The following is a 19,085-nucleotide window of genomic DNA, read 5'->3' as shown; positions in this document are numbered from 1 at the left end:
TTGAAGTTAGAACTAAGATAATGGGAGCTGTGGTTTTTGAATCACTGGTGAACAGTAGATTAGAATCTCGATCAGATTGATAAGGGTTCTTGGTGATCAATTACGGTGATGTGAATCTATATATTTTTTTCTTTGTTCTCCCAGCAGGTTTTATCATAACAGTAAGCCGTCCCTGTTACTTTGGCAACTTGTTGCTAGGTGTGGTGGGAGTAGATGTGAACCTAGCCTACATTCTAGAGGATGTCACCTACTACCAGGATTCCCTGGCCTCCTACACCTTTCTAATAGACAACAAAGGTATGTTATCTCTTTCTCACACACACACACACACACACATACACACACAAACCTTTGTGCATAGTCTCAGAAAAACCAGGGTCCAGATATCAAAAACACTTCTTAGGTAAAAACATAACTAGCTTCTTAAAGGGGAATAGCAACATCTTAGATGTTACTTTTTCTAACATCATCTACACAGACCATTTGTTTGCTTGCGCAGTTAAAAAAGGCAAACATTAAAACCCGGAACAGACATTTATCACGTATAAGAATATATGGTATGTCAGTTATATTTAGATATATTTAGACACTGAGACATTTTGGGCTCTGTAAGCCACCACAATGGATTTAAAATGAAACAAACGCGATGCAATTTAAGTGCAGAATTTCAGCTTTAATTCAAAGGGTTGAACAAAAATATGATATATTTAGGAATTGCTACCATTTTCATACACAGTCCCCTTATTTCAGGGGCTCAGATGTAATTAACAGTATTAACAAATGAACACAATCATAAATAAAATGTTCATTGTTAATACTTTGTTGAGAATCCTTTTCAGACAATGACTGCTTGAATTCTGAAATGCATGGACATCACCAAACACTGGGTTTACTCGTTTGTGATGCTTTGCCTTTACTGCAGCTGTCTTCAGGGGTCTTTGTGGGTCTTTCTGCCTTAAGTTTTGTCTTCAGCAAATGAAATGCATGCATGATCGGGTTGAGATCAAGTGATTGACTCGGCCATAGCAGAACATTACACGTTTCCTTCAAAACTCCTGGGTTGCTTTCGCAGTTTGTTTTGGTTCATTGTCCATCTGTAAAGTGAAGCGCTGTCCGATCAACTTGGCTGATTTTGGCTGAATCTGAGGAGACAACATATCCCTATACACTTGAGAATTCATCAGTCTGCTTCTGACTGAAGAGCCCCTCACCACGCCGACTGACGCACGCTCTGATTATGTCGTTGTTTTTTGGGGTTTCCCAGGTTACACCCTGATGCACCCGTCTCTCACGCGTCCCTACCTGATGACAGAGCCTCCGCTGCACACAGACATCATCCACTACGAGAACATCCCAGGGTTCCCCGCGGTACGGGAGAACATCCTCCGGTGAGTTAGGGCCAGGGGGCTATGAGACGTGGCTTCTCACCCGGTTTATATAGATGATAGAAACTCAACGTAGGCTACTGATGTGGTAAGTAGCCTGTGTTGTAATACATCTTGACCAAAGTGTTTTGGTGAATGGACTGTAATGCCTGCTCTGTTGTATAGAATGTTTTATTTGCTAATGCTAACCTCGCTGCTCCTTGTGTTACTCCAGACTGCCCCTGGGTAGTCAAGTGATATCTGTGCCCACCAACTCCTCGCTGTCATGGCACACCAACCGACTTCGAGACCCCAGCAAGGAGGCCTACAATGTCAGCTATGCTTGGAAACTGGTAGGATGCTCTGGTTTCACTCTTTTTTTTCATAACACAGCAAGTAAGAACCACAGAGCTGTCTTTCTCTTTCCTTTGGCTGTCTCAGTCCATCTCCCTCAATCACAGCGGTTCCCACCAAACGCTGTGACCTTCAGTATGTTCCTTGAGTATTAGCCCAGTTCACTCACACCCAAAACCCTTTCTGTTACGTTCCAGAGCTAGCTTTCCCTGCATTCCCCTTGTGTCATGTTTTATGAGAAGTAGGGAGGACAGCATTAACATTGACTTTGCCCAAACAGTTGACATGATCTGTTGCTATGGGCTAGCACGTAAATACAGAAAGATTCAGAACTCTACGATTGTGTAATAACACAAAAAGTAGTGCCCTCTGAAACCACCAAAGTGGACCCTTATATCAAACATTGTTTTTGAAATTGTGTTTTCAAAATTTTCTGTTATTGCTCTCAGTCCCTGATTAACTGGTGTTACAGCTTACCACTGAATGTCTCGAAACATATCAGGATCTCTCCAAATCCCAGCAAATTTAAGGTTTTGATTTGTGGCAGCTACGGTTACCACTTGTTATGGAGTTTCAAAGCACTTCTGAATAACAGTGTTTGACTAGTTTCTACCCAGCTGTCTGGCCATTTTGTTTAAGTATTAAAATGCTAACTTGGCTCAGGAAAATCTTTGTTTCAGTTCTTTCCCACGACAGGGCAGTCTCTTAATTCCCACCCCAGCCTTTCACCCAGATCCACTTGACATGGTTCCTTTCATATCTGAATGAGAGTCGCTGCATTCGCCCAGTTTGTTGCTGGTGTCATCGTTAAGTGCAGCCCATTTATCTCCACGGCCGCTGTCAGCAGGGCTGGGAGTGGACCGTTGGTGACTCGGCATGTGCTTGTGTGGTGGTTGACGAGCGACGTTGCAGCCGGGTAAAACATTGCTGTGACGACTGAGCGACCAAAAACACGCGTGAGGAGATGGGAGTAGAGGAGCTGGCAGTAGGGGTGTCCCTGTCTTGTTCTGGATCTTTCTGGACCGTTCGGGGCAGAACTCTAAGTTTCATTTTCAGAAACCATATCCTGCTGAAGCTCCTAATCTTAAACAACTGTCCACTTCTCTCTCCACCTCTCACTTACGCATCTTACGTCCTAACCCCTGGGCCACCTGCAACCACTTAAACCCTGTCCTCTCCCCAGGTCCAGGACACATCCTTCATCCTGTGCATAGTATACGTCCAACCAGAAGTACCGGTGAAACACCTGAAGAACCTGAACACTGCTCCCAGCTCCAAGCTTCTCTATCACCGTCTGGACCTCCTGGGACAACCGTCCTACTGTCTGCACTTCAAACAGCTGGCTACCGTCGGTAAGAACCTGGGCTCGCATTCATAGATGAAACAGAATAAAAGGCAGAGCTTTTATTTGAAACATGACGGCAGGCTAATTAGAGCTCCTCGTCTCTGTTTGTCATAGTCATACGTGACTATTTACGTATTGGTTTTGTCTGTCCTGCCTTCCTCTTGCCCGTCTCCTCTCTCAGAGAGTCCCACGGTGATGCTGTCTGCGGGGAGTTTCTCCTCTCCCTACGAGCACCTCAGCCAGCCGGAGACCAAACGCATGGTGGAACATTACACTGCCTATCTCAGTGACAACACCCGCCTCATAGCCAACCCAGGCCTCAAGGTACACACACACCTCATAGCCAACCCAGGCCTCAAGGTACACACACACCTCATGGCCAACCCAGGCCTCAAGGTACACACACGCCTCATGGCCAACCCAGGCCTCAAGGTACACACACGCCTCATGGCCAACCCAGGCCTCAAGGTACACACACGCCTCATGGCCAACCCAGGCCTCAAGGTACACACACGCCTCATGGCCAACCCAGGCCTCAAGGTACACACACGCCTCATGGCCAACCCAGGCCTCAAGGTACACACACGCCTCATGGCCAACCCAGGCCTCAAGGTACACACACGCCTCATGGCCAACCCAGGCCTCAAGGTACACACACGCCTCATGGCCAACCCAGGCCTCAAGGTACACACACGCCTCATGGCCAACCCAGGCCTCAAGGTACACACACGCCTCATGGCCAACCCAGGCCTCAAGGTACACACACGCCTCATGGCCAACCCAGGCCTCAAGGTACACACACGCCTCATGGCCAACCCAGGCCTCAAGGTACACACACGCCTCATGGCCAACCCAGGCCTCAAGGTACACACACGCCTCATGGCCAACCCAGGCCTCAAGGTACACACACGCCTCATGGCCAACCCAGGCCTCAAGGTACACACACGCCTCATGGCCAACCCAGGCCTCAAGGTACACACACGCCTCATGGCCAACCCAGGCCTCAAGGTACACACACGCCTCATGGCCAACCCAGGCCTCAAGGTACACACACGCCTCATGGCCAACCCTGGGGTAATGTATTAATGAAATAAAACCATGTGAATGTTGTTTAGCAGCAACAGTTGACGAGAGACCCTCTAGAAGACAAAACATGTTAGCTTGCATCACCAAACAAAAAACGGAACTGCCCGTCAAGTCTTGTTTCTTAACCTTTCTTCTCATGTCTTTACGGTGAGCCTTGAGAATAGCTCCTTGCTGTTGGCAGTTTTAGCCCCTCTGGATGTGGTGAGAGAATGGGGAAAGACTCTTGGTAAAAGGCTGAGGGGGAAAGAGAATCCGAGATCCTGAGCCGTGGTTAGCCTACAGCCTAGAGCTCGGTGGGTTCCTCTCCTCTTCCCAGGCCTGCCTTAAAGGAACCCTGCTATGTTTTCTCTCTTTGTGCCTCCTCTAGTCGTCGGTCAGGAACGAGGTGATGGCGACCAGTCACGTCACAGATGAATGGATGACACTCATGGAGATGAGTAGCCTGAACTGCTACATTGTTCGCCGTTACATAGCAACGCCCAATGGGGTGCTGCGGATTTACCCCGGCTCACTCATGGACAAAGCCTTCGACCCGACCCGCAGACAATGGTGAGGTTTATTTAGGGTGGATGGGGGCTGGACTGAGGGGCGGGGTTATTTGAAATAGTTCCAGAGTCGTATAACAACAGAAAGTTGAGTCCTACTTCAGTGTTTTGGCCCGGCTTCGTAGAGTTCTCTGTTCTGCGTTAGAGCGACTCGCTTTCGGTCAAGAAGTTTGGATCTGATAAATCCTTCCTGACGCTTTTCTTGTTGCATGAGAGTTGTGGAATCGACAGATACAGTTTCACTCTGGAATGTTTCAACATATGGTCAGAGTGGAGACTGTTCTTGTTTTCCCAGGTTTTAGATCAGTGAATTGCATGTGGTCATGGAATTAGCGCCTCGTGTGTGTGTGTGTGTGTGTGTGTGTGTGTGTGTGTGTGTGTGTGTGTGTGTGTGTGTGTGTGTGTGTGTGTGTGTGTGTGTGTGTGTGTGTGTGTGTGTGTGTGTGTGTGTGTGTGTGTGTGTGTGTGTGTGTCTCCTTCACACTGGCCCTGGCCTCAAACCTCTGGTCCATCTAGGTACCAGCATGCCGTGGCCAACCCAGGCCTCATCACCTTCACCGGGCCGTACCTGGATGTGGGGGGCGCCGGCTACGTGGTCACCATCAGCCACACCATCCATGCCTCAAGGTACAATGAGATGGAACCTGCATGTTATAGAAATATGTAAGAGTGCAACATGGTGGGAAATGCGTGCTTCCAGAAAGGGGTGTCCGAGAAGTCTCCAACACATCCCTTACAAGCCTGGCAGCGCATTTCCACCAATATTGCCGTCAGTCCGCCTGTCTGTATGTGTGGTGAAAATCTTTCTGCTTGGAGCCAGTTTAATGACAAAAGTATGGGTTGACAGACATACTTTGAACATCAAACGAAACAGAAACAAACAAAAGAAAAATGTTATTTCAAAAATAAAAGCGAAGAATTAACCATAGCAATATTGGGATGAATAACTTATGGGATGAAATAAGTCATTTATTTTTTTGCCCACCCCCCCTTTCAGAGATGTTTAATTTACCAGACATAATGACAGTAAATATGGTGCAGTACTCTTTCCAGTACACGGAGGACTAGGCGAAGTATGTTACTAATTGGTATGTAGGTCTTAGGCTAGAAAAGGTTGGAAACCAATGTTGTTCAGTCTTGCATCAGCGCTGTGACCTTTGAAGCCACCTGTGTCGTCGTCTTGTTCCCCCAATTTTGTTATTCAGCTTCCTTGAGAGAGTCAAAGATGGGGCATGTATATTCTGAACCACATCCTGCCAAGCCATACTGCTTATCACACCACTCACTGAAATCGGAAGTAGACTGGAACCAACGTGCTTTTAGAATAGAACTCTATTTGTCAGGTTAATGATTATAATCGAGTTTGCAGGCACTTTACCCGCCACAAGGAGCCAGTAGAGTGCGACAAGACAAACCTTTCTGGCCTGCCTTTCTCCAACTTGGACACAGCTTAGCCAATTTGCCCCAACTTTTGCACCACCCTTTGTGGGAATCCAGGGCGTGGTCGGAATGCAGACTACAGTTCCAACATGGTCGCCTTAGTACAAGCTGTAGCTGTCGACACATTGGCTGGTCATGCCGGCATTCTGGGACACTCGGCCCACCACCGTTGAGCGACAAGTGTAGCAGGAGAATGTTAAACTGATCTGGAGTCATTGTAATACTGCCTGTTCATATTCTGTTGAGGTACACGCGCGCGCACACGTGTGTGAGATGTTGGAGGTTTACCAGCAGCAGGGAAGGCAGAGAGAGAATATGAAATGGGTTCTACTGAATCATTGTCTCTCCGCTCCCTCTCCTTCTCTGTGTAGTTCTCAGATGGCCTCGGGTTATGCGGTGGCTGTGATGGGCATTGACTTCACCCTGCGCTACTTCTACAAGGTTCTGCTGGACCTCCTCCCCATCTGCAACCAGGACAAGGGCAACAAGATACGGTACGTTTGATAGGGTTACTGAGCGCCAAGCCGCTGATGTTTCAGAGACTGTTAATCAAGCTAATCTGATTTGAATAGCACAGAGAAGGATGCGGGGAGGGGTGAGAATGGGGGAGGGAGGGGTGAGAATGGGGGAGGGAGGGGTGAGAATGGGGGAGGGAGGGGTGAGAATGGGGGAGGGAGGGGTGCAGAGAGAGAGAGGGCGGGAAGGGAGATAAGCTGATTATAATTGCATTCCAGAGACATCCTGTTATGTTAGATGGTGCTGCTTTTCATTTTTTCTCTCCATTTCTCCAATCCCAGTCCCCCCGTCCCACCCTGTGGTAGCCAGGGTGTTCAGTGGTTCATGTTTAACAGGATTAACCCAGAGGAAGGGGACTGGGGTGGGTTGGGTTGAGGTTGAATGGGTTTGGATCAGGCTAACCTAACATAGCAGGCGTTCAAAGACACGCCTCTGAAACTGGATCCCCGGGTGACTGGGTTTCTGGCGGGTTGTCTTCTGCTCTTCTCAGCCGGCCCTGTGAATGTGGAGCAGGAGTTTGATGTTGTGCGGTCTCGTTAACATTCAAAGGCAAAATGTATGCAACAGGCTCTCATTCCATTTCCTCTACAACTACAACTTCAGGTTGTCACTGAGGTTGGGAACAGGCAGGATGGGTTCATATTAATGTGCAAATGGACTGTGCTCTGACCGGGGTGGTTGGGGTTGACAGGGTTTCTCTCCGTAACACAGCTTTCTCTCTCCTGACCCGACACAGCTTTCTCTCTCCTGACCCGACACAGCTTTCTCTCTCCTGACCCGACACAGCTTTCTCTCTCCTGACCCGACACCGCTTTCTCTCTCCTGACCCGACACCGCTTTCTCTCTCCTGACCCGACACAGCTTTCTCTCTCCTGACCCGACACCGCTTTCTCTCTCCTGACCCGACACCGCTTTCTCTCTCCTGACCCGACACCGCTTTCTCTCTCCTGACCCGACACCGCTTTCTCTCTCCTGACCCGACACCGCTTTCTCTCTCCTGACCCGACACAGCTTTCTCTCTCCTGACCCGACACCGCTTTCTCTCTCCTGACCCGACACCGCTTTCTCTCTCCTGACCCGACACCGCTTTCTCTCTCCTGACCCGACACCGCTTTCTCTCTCCTGACCCGACACCGCTTTCTCTCTCCTGACCCGACACCGCTTTCTCTCTCCTGACCCGACACAGCTTTCTCTCTCCTGACCCGACACAGCTTTCTCTCTCCTGACCCGACACAGCTTTCTCTCTCCTGACCCGACACAGCTTTCTCTCTCCTGACCCGACACAGCTTTCTCTCTCCTGACCCGACACCGCTTTCTCTCTCCTGACCCGACACTGTATCCATTTTTAAATGTTTATGTTGCTCCAGTCAGATCATTTTCAATGTGCAAGTGTTCCAGGTTTTGGTTCAGGTATATTTGGTCAGATTGATCGTACTGTTCAGTAAAATAACTATTTTCTTTCTCTCTGTCTCTTTAGGTGTTTCATCATGGAGGACAGGGGTTACCTGGTGGCCCACCCCACCCTCATCGACCCTAAAGGCCACGCCCCCGCCGAACAGCAACACATCACGCACAAGGAGCCTCTGGTGGCCAACGACATCTTGAACCACCCCAACTTTGTCAAGAAGAACCTGTGCAACAGCTTCAGCGACCGCACAGTCCAACGCTTCTACAAGTTCAACACTAGCATCATTGTGAGTTTCTGTCTGACCCCACAAACACAGGAGACGAGACGGCGAGGCGTGTGGCCACGCCGTCTGGACCTGTTGTTAATGCACGACATTCATCAGTACCACAGCCCCACCAAGTGGTAGGATATATCACAGCCTCTTCAGTGTTGTTCCTCAGAACACACCGTGTCAAACAGGAAGTGAGGCAGACCAGGGCTTTATTCATAGAGCTGTTGATTACCACTGGTGTGATGCCATCACATCTGTCTCACTGTATCCACGCTCTCTCCTCAGGGGGACCTGACCAACCTTGTCCACGGGAGCCACTGCTCCAAGTACCGCCTCACCCGTATCCCAGGGACCAATGCGTTCGCCGGCATCGTCAACGAAACGTGCGATTCGCTGGCCTTCTGTGCCTGTAGCACAGTGGACCGCCTCTGTCTCAACTGTCACAGGTCGGACAGTTCTGGAACTCTGTTGCATAGACGTTGATTTGCTGGGTTCTTATTACTGTGAATTAATTTTTCAGATGTTAATGTCAGTATGCCTTTGTTTTTTCATTGTCGCTTTATTTATTTTTGATTACCGTCTTAGTAGATCATGTAGTAGTTGTGTATTTTTGACATTGATCTGCTGGCTTTTCAGGATGGAGCAGAATGAGTGCGAGTGTCCCTGTGAGTGCCCCCTGGAGGTCAATGAATGTACTGGCAACCTTACCTATGCAGAGAACCGGTGAGGGCTTGGTTCACTGTTTTGACTACATGACTCCCTAATTTGAGCGTATAATAGCTGTAGCCTGAATGGTAATTAGGCAGTCCTTAGTTGAAATGTTCTCATGGCTACTGTCATCGTCTGTGGTCTGACCATGAGTATCTGCTTTTTAGGAACCCCAGCTGCGAGGTGCACCAGGAGCCCCTGTCCTTGACGGTGATGGACTCCAGCCTACAGGACACTCTGCCCCAGTGTATCAACACCCGCTGTAGCCAGCGCTTCACCAGCAGGTAGAGTACTGCACTGTCCCGGTGTCACCAGGGAAACCACATGACCACAGAGGAATACACAGGGTGTGTAGTGGCCAGTATGACAGGTTATGGCTGTTCTTACCCATGATACGTTGCAGTGTGCCTTGATACAGCCTTTAGCCATGCTGTATTGGCCATAAACCAGAAAAACGTTAGGGTTGTCATAGCTATTACAAACGGTTACCAACTCCATTACAACAGTGAAAGGTAATTGAATGTTCTGGTACATGCTAGTAGTAAGGCAGGACAGAGTGTGGTGTATGTACTGTACATCAGTATGGTCTTAACTCCACCCTGTGATCCCCAGTGACTGTTTCGGTGTGCTGGACTGTGAGTGGTGTATGGTGGACAGTGATGGGAAGACCCACTTGGAGAAGCCATACTGTGCCCTGCAGAAGGAATGCTTTGGGGGCATTGTGGGGGCCAAGAGCCCCTACATGGATGGCATGGGGATGCTGGGTGAGTCTACCTGGGTTGATGTTTGGTTCCCCATAGCGCGAATGAAGTCATTTGATATTTTGGGCACGGAGAGCAGGGTTGTGAAGTGTCTTCCGGTCAAGACTATTTTCTACCTCTGATCAGAGTCAAAACTGATAATAAGTAGAAAGGTGTGAAAATGGTGTCCGTCTGTTGCCCACTGATATGTCTCATAAACACAGCAATCTTAACAAATCAACAAACTGTGAATGAACAGCCCCGTTCTGTCCGGACTCGCTAACAGCCTCCATCTATGTAACATAAACCCCCTCCTCTCTGCCCTTCCAGATGAGGAGGTGGCGTCTCTCAACATAAAGAGTGCTCCAGTAGGGCCGGTTGCCGGGGGCATCATGGGCTGCATCATGGTGCTGGTGTTGGCCGTCTATGCCTATAGACACCAGATTCACCGACGCTCCCACCAGCACATGTCCCCGCTGGCCGCACAGGGTAAGTCCGGAGGTCTCCCCTCTGGCCTCGGTCCGGAGGTCTCCCCTCTGGCCTCGGTCCGGAGGTCTCCCCTCTGGCCTCGGTCCGGAGGTCTCCCCTCTGGCCTCGGTCCGGAGGTCTCCCCTCTGGCCTCGGTCCGGAGGTCTCCCCTCTGGCCTCGGTCTCCCCAGTAATTTGCCCAATAATGCCTTCTGTTGTCTGGGCCTAAGGGCTCTGCATCAACCGGGGAAATGCAACAGGTGTGGGAATGAACAGCTTCTATTCACATGGGCACAGGTTTTCTTCTTTGGACTGTGAACCCTGAATATCCACACTGACTGTAGACATTGTCTCTCCCCGATCGTGCGCAGAGATGTCGGTGAGAATGTCTAACCTGGACAACGAGCGAGATGAGAGGGACGAGGACAGCCACGAAGACAGGGGGATCAGTAAGTACCACACAGGGGATTAGTATTGGTGTACTGTAAGACCGTTCCCTTGAGTTGACCCTGCGTTTTGTCCCTTGTCATTTAACCTAGATGTTTTCCTGTCCCGCCCTGCAGTCAGCAACACCCGGTTCATCGCGGCCGTAATGGAGAGACACACCCACAGTCCTGAGCGCAGGAGGAGGTACTGGGGGCGGTCAGGAACGGAGAGTGACCACGGTAAGACGGCACGCGGCCAGGCGAGGAACACAGCGCTGCCCTTTCAAACGCGTGTTCAACTTAAGGACGAGGAGAGTGGTGTTGCTCTGTCACAACCCACGTAACACTGGCCTTGTGTTCTTCTCCTCCACCCTGAAGAGGAGTCAGTCTAGCTAGCACTGGTTGTGTAACCACTGATCAGGGGGCAGAGAAACGGGGAGTAGCGAAGGAGAGGACGATAGAGAAAAGTTGAGAACTAGACAGAAAGTTGTCAGAACTGCTTCAGGGCCAACTGCAAAGCGGTATAGTGTTTGGCTCATTTCCTTGGCTCAGTCAGAGGTGGCCTCCCACAATCTGCAGAAACACACACACACACACAGACCCTTCATACCAGGCTATGTGCAACTTAGACACACACACACAACTCTCTGCATGTACACTTTCTCCAGAGATTTCTATGAAGACTGACGTTTCAAATATAATTAACAAGGTGTTTCGGTGTCATTAGCTGAGGGTTGATGTGTTAGAATCCCTGTTTGGGCCAAATCAGTGTGTTTCTGCATGCCGCGCCGTAACGGGAGTCCCGCGCCATGTCAACGTGAATGTGTCCCTGTGTTCGTCACGTCAGGCTACAGCACCATGAGTCCCCAGGAGGACAGCGAGAACCCGCCGTGCAACAACGACCCCCTGTCGGCCGGCGTGGACGTGGGTAACCACGACGACGACCTGGACCTGGACACGCCCCCGCAGACGGCGGCGCTGCTCAGCCACAAGTTCCACCCGTACCGCCACCCGCCCCATCACCACCCGCTGCACCTCCACTCGCACCACCTGCAGGCCGCCGTTACCGTGCACAGCGTGGACGCCGAGTGCTGATCCCGATCCTCCCCCTGGCGTCGCCGCTCCTCCACCCCCCCCACTCCCCCCGCCGGCCCACCTCATTGCTTGGCTACGTCACTACACGCGGGCCCTGGACATCACCACCACTACACCACCACCTCCGGACTTCCCCGCCCCCCACGTGCTCCAACTGGGCCCGGCCGTGGGGAGGGGAGGTGTGCTGAGGGAGAACAGGGAAGTATCCTCGGGACGATTGTACATTGGCGGGGGGAGAGTGGGCGGAGCCCTGCTCAGACCGTGTTGGGGGCCAGGTGCTGCTGGTTGTGTTGTACAAGGGTATTAATAAAGTGGTTTTCCAGTTTTTAACAAGAAAAAAAAAAAAGGCTAAATGGATTATTTTTCTACTATTTATTGAAATGGATTTGAACTCTGGACTTTGCGGTTAAGAGACTGGCTGAACACGGACCGCAGAATGCGTCAGCTGCACTCTCCCTTGACTTTCTGTTGAGGTCACTTCCTGTGTCACCATAACCAAGAGGAAGTGGTTTTTCAGTGGATATGTGACTCACGTTATCATTTAGATACATTTTCCGTTGCAAATCATTGGGGAGACGAGCTCTTTCTGTTGACAGGGTGAACTGACTGCAAGACATTCAGAAACCCAGCTAGCAGTTTAACCTCGAACCTCCTGGGTGTCTTGCTCACCTGACCATCTGTCTAGGATTGTGACCGGGGGTGCTGTATCACTGAATAAGGTTTGTCATGCCAGGACCTTGGCAGAAGGACAGACGCGCAGGACGTGCAGTGCCCGCACTTGGGTGCCCTGTTAACCTGGTTGGTCCTTCTGAGCCTGGCTGACCAAGCTACGGCCCACTCCGACTCTCTCTGCCCGAATGGGACCTATCAGAGTTGAGCGAGTGTGTCTCTGTTTGAGACTGAGAGCTGCTGTAGCTGCATACATCTTTATGTTCCTTTGTGGTCAATAACAACAGAAGAAAACAGTCTTCTGTACACTCTGCGCGTGTGTGTGTGTGTGTGCGCGCGTGTGTGATAGAATGAAGGTCGTCAGAGCATACCCATTGAAGTCATTATTACATGTTCTAATTGTTTGAAAGTGTAATTAGCGAATAGAGTATTTTTGTTTTAAGCTGTCCAGCTGATTTTTCTGAAGTCCTTTTAGCCCTACAGTATGACAGTTTGTTTTTATGTGAATCAACTGCATCAGTCAAGTCAGTTAATGGTTTTCATTTAGTTTGGGTAAAGAAGGTTATTTTCTGAGCTAAACAGTATAAAGTGTACATATGTTGTTTTTTTAATCACAAATAACTATTAATATGTTACACTCCATATTTTATGTTGAAAATGAAATATTGTGTTTTAAAAATGTTCAAAATGTGGGTTTATTTTGATATGTTGAAGTTCATGGTATCTGTCAGAATGTGCTCTGACACCTTGAATGTTTCTAGGTCTACCTTTCTTTAGGTCCATACTGGATGGAAGACAGACTGAGAGAGCTGTGTTTTACACACTTAAAGTTGGAGCTCAATTGGCTATAAAAGCATCATCTTTTAATTACACGTGGGTCAAATTGGCACACAAGAACTTAAACTGTCAGGAAGAGATTTTATTTTTGAGTGCAGCAGATCTTTCTATTTGTTAACTTGGGTCAGTTCTAGGAAGGGCATGGGTCAATTTCATTTCACTCACATTTACTGAGACTGAATTGGCCTGAATAATCCCCATAGTGTTTTTTTACATCTAATTTTGATGGGAGAGAGTGTAAACACTTAACTGTATTTACCAGCTGTGTAAGCAAGTATAATCTTGTGTATACCAAACACTATGAATTGCGTTATTGTACTGAAGGAACTTCAATGTGTGTACACCATTCCTTTTTTCCAGTGTAACATATGCGGTTATGGAGATGATTTATTGCAATGTGAATGTGATAAAAGTCCACGTTTCACTTTGAACCGTTTGCCTCTCGTTGCGTTATCACACCACAGCACAGAGTGGACCATTATTCACTACTCTTTTAAAATTATTTTGGTTTAGAAAACATTAATCAAACTTGTGTCCAGCCATCACTTCAGACCTTACACATCACCCAAGGCATACGTTAACAATATGACAAAACAACACCATTTCCACATGAATGATGGTTTCATATTGTGATCTTCTTTGGACAGTGCGTTGGACACTTTCATGTCTGCCACAAGAGTGTGGGATTAACAGAAGGGATTACCTCCTGTTTTATCTAGCCTTTGTGTCTGGCACATTTTGGCGTTCCACTACCCATGTGTATCATTTCTCCATGAGACCGGGATGGGACGGTTATCAGCGGTCAGCTGAATGGTATGTGGTGAAATGGCTCTTCAGTCCCACGGTCTGCATTGAGGCTGGAGTGTTTTTGAGACAGCCGTACGTTTTGGTCCCTTTAAACTGCATTTACCCCTGGACATTTGAGACGGCAGTAGTTTGTATTGGGGATGTTAGGAGCAGCAAAGTGCCTTGCAGCCTGAGAGGAGCATCACTTATTCATCTAACGGAGTTCAGTGACAAACAGCCTTTGGATCTTGACGGCATGCATGTTTTGACGCGTCTGGATTCAAGAACCGTCGAGTGTTAATGTAGGTGGTCTCTCTTACAGGTGGTGAATCCCTTTGTGTAAAGTGATGAATTGATGTCTTGGCATCCTTTTTTCCCCCCTAGTGAATTAGTTTGTGATCCAGAGTATGTGTACGCAATTGTGTCAAAATGCTGACCATGGTGTTAAGCAGTAATGTCAGTCAGAATCTGTGTAATGAAGTGTTTTTAAATTGGTTCTCTGATGCCTACAAACTCAGCCTAAGCATGTGAAAGCCCAAAGGTTGGTCAAGGAAATATATTATTCAAAACATGTTCTGTAGTTATTTTTGTTTTAGTCATTTAGCTGATGCTTTAAAAAAATATATATATTTGAAGTATTATTTCCCAAAATATTTTTTTTACATGTTTCTTGACAGCAAGGGGCACCAAACATTCACCGGCTGGTAAGTGAAGTCCAAAGAGATTAAACACGTGCTTTTGTGGGAAACTTGTTTGCCAAGCCCAACTACCTTTGAGTAGAGTGATGTTCCTTCTCCACTTACGTAACAATGTTGACTAGGAAATAATTTATCAGTGATATGGAGACAATTCTTTAGAAACCAAAGCTTAACTATAATTATCTTATTTTAAAAGTTTTGGAATTTAGGACCAAGTCACATTCTGACAATGGTTGAATAAATATTTTTATTTGAAAACTGTTGATTTAATATGGACTCTTCCAAGTCATAAATGACCAAATGTGTGGCAAGGATAACCCTACTGTGTGCTGGATTAAAACCAAGTAAAGTCCAGCGACCATCTCAATGTACAATGTTTTTTTTCTTTGTCTGTCCCCGGATGACAAATTGAGAGAGCCCTACAACCATTCCTCCTTTACTCCCACACACTGAGCCCAACACGAACAGCACTTCGCTCACAGCCATTCAGAGTTCAAGGCACCGTCCGCCTACATCACATAAACATGCGTCCCAGGGACTCGCTTTGCCCGCTCAGCCACTCGCCGACACCCACTCACAGGTCCCGACGAGCACTGAGATCTCCTCTTGTCTTCTCTTACTCCCACTCAGCGGAGCTGTGAATCATTCTCAGAGCAGTGCAGCGCTCCCCATCCCAATTTGTACTGCTGTATGTAGTTCGATTGGCAGCCTTGCTTTTTACATGTGAAGAACCTCTTGATTTTTGCATGAGTGAGAACAGTGACAAGCTTTTAAGGGGGTGTTTCTCGCGCGTGTGGGTGGGCGAGAGAGGGAAAGAAAATTTGATAATTTCAGTTTTCTCACTGATTTGAATGAATCATGGCATCTATTAACTGACAAGCATCACCAACCGTCATTTCAGAGAAAACACGGTTCAATGATTCATCTCTTCCTATCTGTCAAGATATTGACACCTGATTTTTCAAGTAGGGTCGCTAACAATAGTGTAGAGAATGCTATTATTTAAACCCATCTTGTTTGAGCCTATATCCCTGGAATAGACACGTTAATGCATTCGCCCTCTTGTCAGACATTAGGTGGCTTAGTTTGATTGCTGCATTGATGCACAAACAAGGTACAGTTCCGCTTCAGTCTGAAGCCTGTCATTTAATTTGCCATTTGAGTACAGGATGTATCAATCCTTTCATTGTGCTAGTGTGTATGTTGGAAAAAAGAAAATTACATAATTTTTTTTACTCTGGTTTATTTTATCCCTTAAATATTACTGCTCTGTAAATATTACCTTAGTGTTAAATTATTTTCCCTGATAAGTATGTTAAGGTCTGAAGCATTCACATACACAGTTCATGACCATTGTGAGGGCCTCTGGAAATCTGCCATGTGCGGCTCAGTCATTCTGTGGCTTGCAGCCTCCACCCACGGATTGACTGACTCTGAAAGGCTTGACTGACTTCAGCTGGATGACAAAATGGTCCTACCCATTCATGTTCATAATGTGCACAGCAGATGAGCATGCCCCTCAGATTTCTTTCCTCCTAGTTTTATTTTAGGACTATATATTTATTATTTATAGCCTAAATAAAGACTTGCCTGAGGCCTTCATCCATCAGTGCCAAGAGTTTCTGTTGAAAAGCAATGTATATTTGGAGGAGCATGTCAGTATGAATGCATTTCTGAAAACTGTAGATGAGTGTCCTTCCCTCTGAATTGGCTGTAATCTCTACACTTGCTGATTGACAGTTAGTGTTGATTTGGTTTAGAGTTTAGTCTACCACAGGATGGCGATACAATATTCTTTTTTAGTGTTATTGCTACGTATTATTCGTTTTCTTAACGGTGGGGGTCGCAAAGCGCACAGCGTAACTATTGTACCACGCCGGGGCCTGGCTTCATGTGCGTACCTTTCTCGTTTGCCCTGCTCTCATTCAGATAAGAGAAACAAAAACACAGACGCCCACCTATCGTTGCCTCCACTCACTTTCTATCACAGCTACTCAAGATGGCGGCAGCTTCCTCCATCCAGCCGCCGAGCGTTCACTCTTTGAACCAGGAAAATGCACCTTTCACGGATTCTGACAGCCCGTTGAGTCGACAGGATGAGGACGCAGCATCCGAGGGGACCAGTCTCCGAGACTTACCGGATTTGGAACCGGAGGAAATTGAGAAGAGGCTGGAGAAAACTCGCCGGGAGCTGAGCAACAGGAGGAAAATCCTAATTAAAAACCTGCCTCAAGATACAACCAACCAGGTACACTATTTTCAATTTGGATGGAGCGAAAGTTATTTGGTTGCGCTGGGCTGCGTGCCACTTGTTAAAGTAAAAAAAAAATATCCAGGCTTACAGCAATTTGTAGTTTATATGCAGGAAAGCGAACACAATTAACTTAAGTGGTTTTAAGAGAGCTGTTTGGAAATGTTGCGTATACTTTTTTACTCGATCTAACATCTAATTCTGACATGCAATAAAACGTTTTGTATAATTCATGGAGGGACCGTTATACAAAGTAAATTATTTAAAATTAAGTTGTAACACAGAATGATATTAAACAACAGTCTCGAGTTTCTTAATTTCTTCAGTGTGACCGATGGACTCAAATATTTGCGTCTAGGGAGAACTCCTGAGTAGCTTTAACTACAATTTACCAAAAAGACGCGAAACGGCACTGACAGACTTGTCATTTAACTTTTTAGTTAATATGCGCGGCTGGTTTTTAGAGTTACAGTGTAACATACAATCGACGTTCAACGTCATAACGAATAACACCGCAAAGCAGGATATTTGTGTGGAAATTCTTCATCTCTAAGATATTTAATGATACATTTTTAACTTCAAGTGTTTATATTGTAGGGCAGTAGGAATGTTTTAATTCAGCAGGTGGGGAAATCTGTTAATATTCCCCTCTGGCACTGTTCATAATGTTACGCTGGACATGTTCTAACAACGCACTACATTTTATTATAGGGGTATTGGTAAATATAAAGATTGGAATATGTTTATTCACTCGAGAATTACATTAGTTGTATTAGCGTTTTTCTGTAACTGCTTGTATTACAGCGGGTCTACTGTTATGTTCTGTTTCTAGCCTTGACTACTATTGGAGTCATTCTGGTGGTATTTGGTCTTGAAGGAATCGTAATAAACTATAGGCTGATTTTAAATTCCTCCCGGGTGTAGCAACTAGCTAACATTTCTCAGCCAGAGGTAGGCAGGGTGCCAGTGAAAGGAGACAACCAGAAAGGACCATCCCACGCAAAGCCCAATGATGCTGGAGGAGCAGGTGAGACAGTGTGAGAAACACTAAAGCTGGAGCCAGAATGCAAGCCAGGTGAGATGGAGACCGAGATGGAGAGAAAAAGCCGGTCTCCACCTAGTTAGTGTCAACACATCTCAGAAGGCGCCATGGCAGACCGAGCGCCGTTTGATGAGACCGAAGAGGTAGTCAGGAAAAGAGAGAAGGGAGGTTGTCTACTCCGATTCAGTGTGTCAGGTCTCCTGTCTCCCTTGCCGGCCAATGTATGTGTGCCTGTATGTAGAAATACACACACACACACACTGCCGTCACCGACATTGTCATATAACACCACACACACATGCAGTTTGAGCACCACTGTGTCCCATTTGAGCGAGTGGGTTTTCCCTGAAGCCAAACGCTGGAGAGCTGAATTGATCCACTGCCAGGTTGATTGATTGAAATGGGAAACCCTCTGTGGTTTGTGGAATCTTGATGTGATTCCTCCGCTCTCCCCCTTACCTTGACGTTCCTCCTCAGAGTCGTCAGTCAGTTTCGACCTGCTTAATCCTAGGCCCTTTCCAGTCCTCCTCAACGAACACCTCTGCTGTTGAATGGAGTGGCATGAGCCAAAGCCCCAAGTTAACATGGCACTGGTCCACGGTGGGTGGTGTCAGGTGTGGGATGATGGAGCTCTGCTGACGACCCTGAGGTCAATGCGAGGGAGGAGGGGGTGGAGGGAGAGAGGCAAGGAGGGGTATGTAGGGAGGGGAAGCAGCCTGAAAGGAGATGGATGTTGATTTGAAGGTTTTGCTGTGCCTATCATAATCCAGGAATATTTTGTGAAAAAGCTGTCATCACAATGAGGGTACGTATGGTGGTTGGGGTGGGGGGGGGCAGAAAATGCATCATACTACAACCTCACCTCTGGCTATCAGTTGCTGTTTAATTATTCAAGATTCGGGGACAGGTTAGACACATGCAGGTGCTGTCGCTCTCTCTCTCTCTGTGTGTGTGTGTGTGTGTGTGTGTGAGTATCTCCCTCTGGAAAATCTGAAATCCGTGTTCCATCTTAGTAAGCTAAGCTTTTTGCCTGAACT

The 19,085-nt window shown here is 47.4% G+C and overlaps 2 protein-coding genes across 7 annotated transcripts in view; both read left to right on the top strand.

Annotated features, from left to right (window-relative positions):
- The window catches only part of cachd1 (cache domain containing 1), a 79,137-nt gene extending 65,435 nt beyond the window's left edge, over positions 1-13,702 (top strand). Inside the window, exons 10-26 of one of the 4 annotated variants that reach the window (XM_029121729.2) lie at positions 148-297; positions 1,265-1,388; positions 1,600-1,717; positions 2,902-3,070; positions 3,245-3,387; positions 4,517-4,698; positions 5,211-5,321; positions 6,506-6,628; positions 8,128-8,344; positions 8,615-8,775; positions 8,966-9,052; positions 9,205-9,321; positions 9,650-9,801; positions 10,108-10,266; positions 10,617-10,694; positions 10,809-10,910; positions 11,518-13,702. In XM_029121729.2, the coding sequence (XP_028977562.1) occupies positions 148-297; positions 1,265-1,388; positions 1,600-1,717; positions 2,902-3,070; positions 3,245-3,387; positions 4,517-4,698; positions 5,211-5,321; positions 6,506-6,628; positions 8,128-8,344; positions 8,615-8,775; positions 8,966-9,052; positions 9,205-9,321; positions 9,650-9,801; positions 10,108-10,266; positions 10,617-10,694; positions 10,809-10,910; positions 11,518-11,765 (2,441 nt within the window). In that variant the 3' untranslated portion in view covers positions 11,766-13,702. Of the gene's footprint in view, positions 1-144; positions 298-1,264; positions 1,389-1,599; positions 1,718-2,901; positions 3,071-3,244; positions 3,388-4,516; positions 4,699-5,210; positions 5,322-6,505; positions 6,629-8,127; positions 8,345-8,614; positions 8,776-8,965; positions 9,053-9,204; positions 9,322-9,649; positions 9,802-10,107; positions 10,267-10,616; positions 10,695-10,784; positions 10,911-11,517 lie in introns of all 4 variants that reach the window. The other 3 variants (XM_029121727.2, XM_029121728.2, XM_029121726.2) reach the window with 3 other exon arrangements.
- Positions 13,703-16,611: 2,909 nt separating this feature from the next.
- raver2 (ribonucleoprotein, PTB-binding 2) overlaps positions 16,612-19,085 on the top strand; it is a 70,101-nt gene continuing 67,627 nt past the window's right edge. For 2 of the 3 annotated variants that reach the window (XM_034293594.1, XM_034293593.1), the window contains exon 1: positions 16,612-17,003. In XM_034293594.1, the coding sequence (XP_034149485.1) occupies positions 16,755-17,003 (249 nt within the window). In that variant the 5' untranslated portion in view covers positions 16,612-16,754. The remainder of the gene's footprint in view (positions 17,004-19,085) is intronic. The other variant, XM_029121356.2, reaches the window with a different exon arrangement.

This window comes from Esox lucius, chromosome 8 (genome assembly GCF_011004845.1).
Source record: "Esox lucius isolate fEsoLuc1 chromosome 8, fEsoLuc1.pri, whole genome shotgun sequence".
Classification (NCBI taxonomy): Eukaryota; Metazoa; Chordata; class Actinopteri; order Esociformes; family Esocidae; genus Esox; species Esox lucius.
This window is presented reverse-complemented; position numbering and strand designations above follow the sequence as displayed.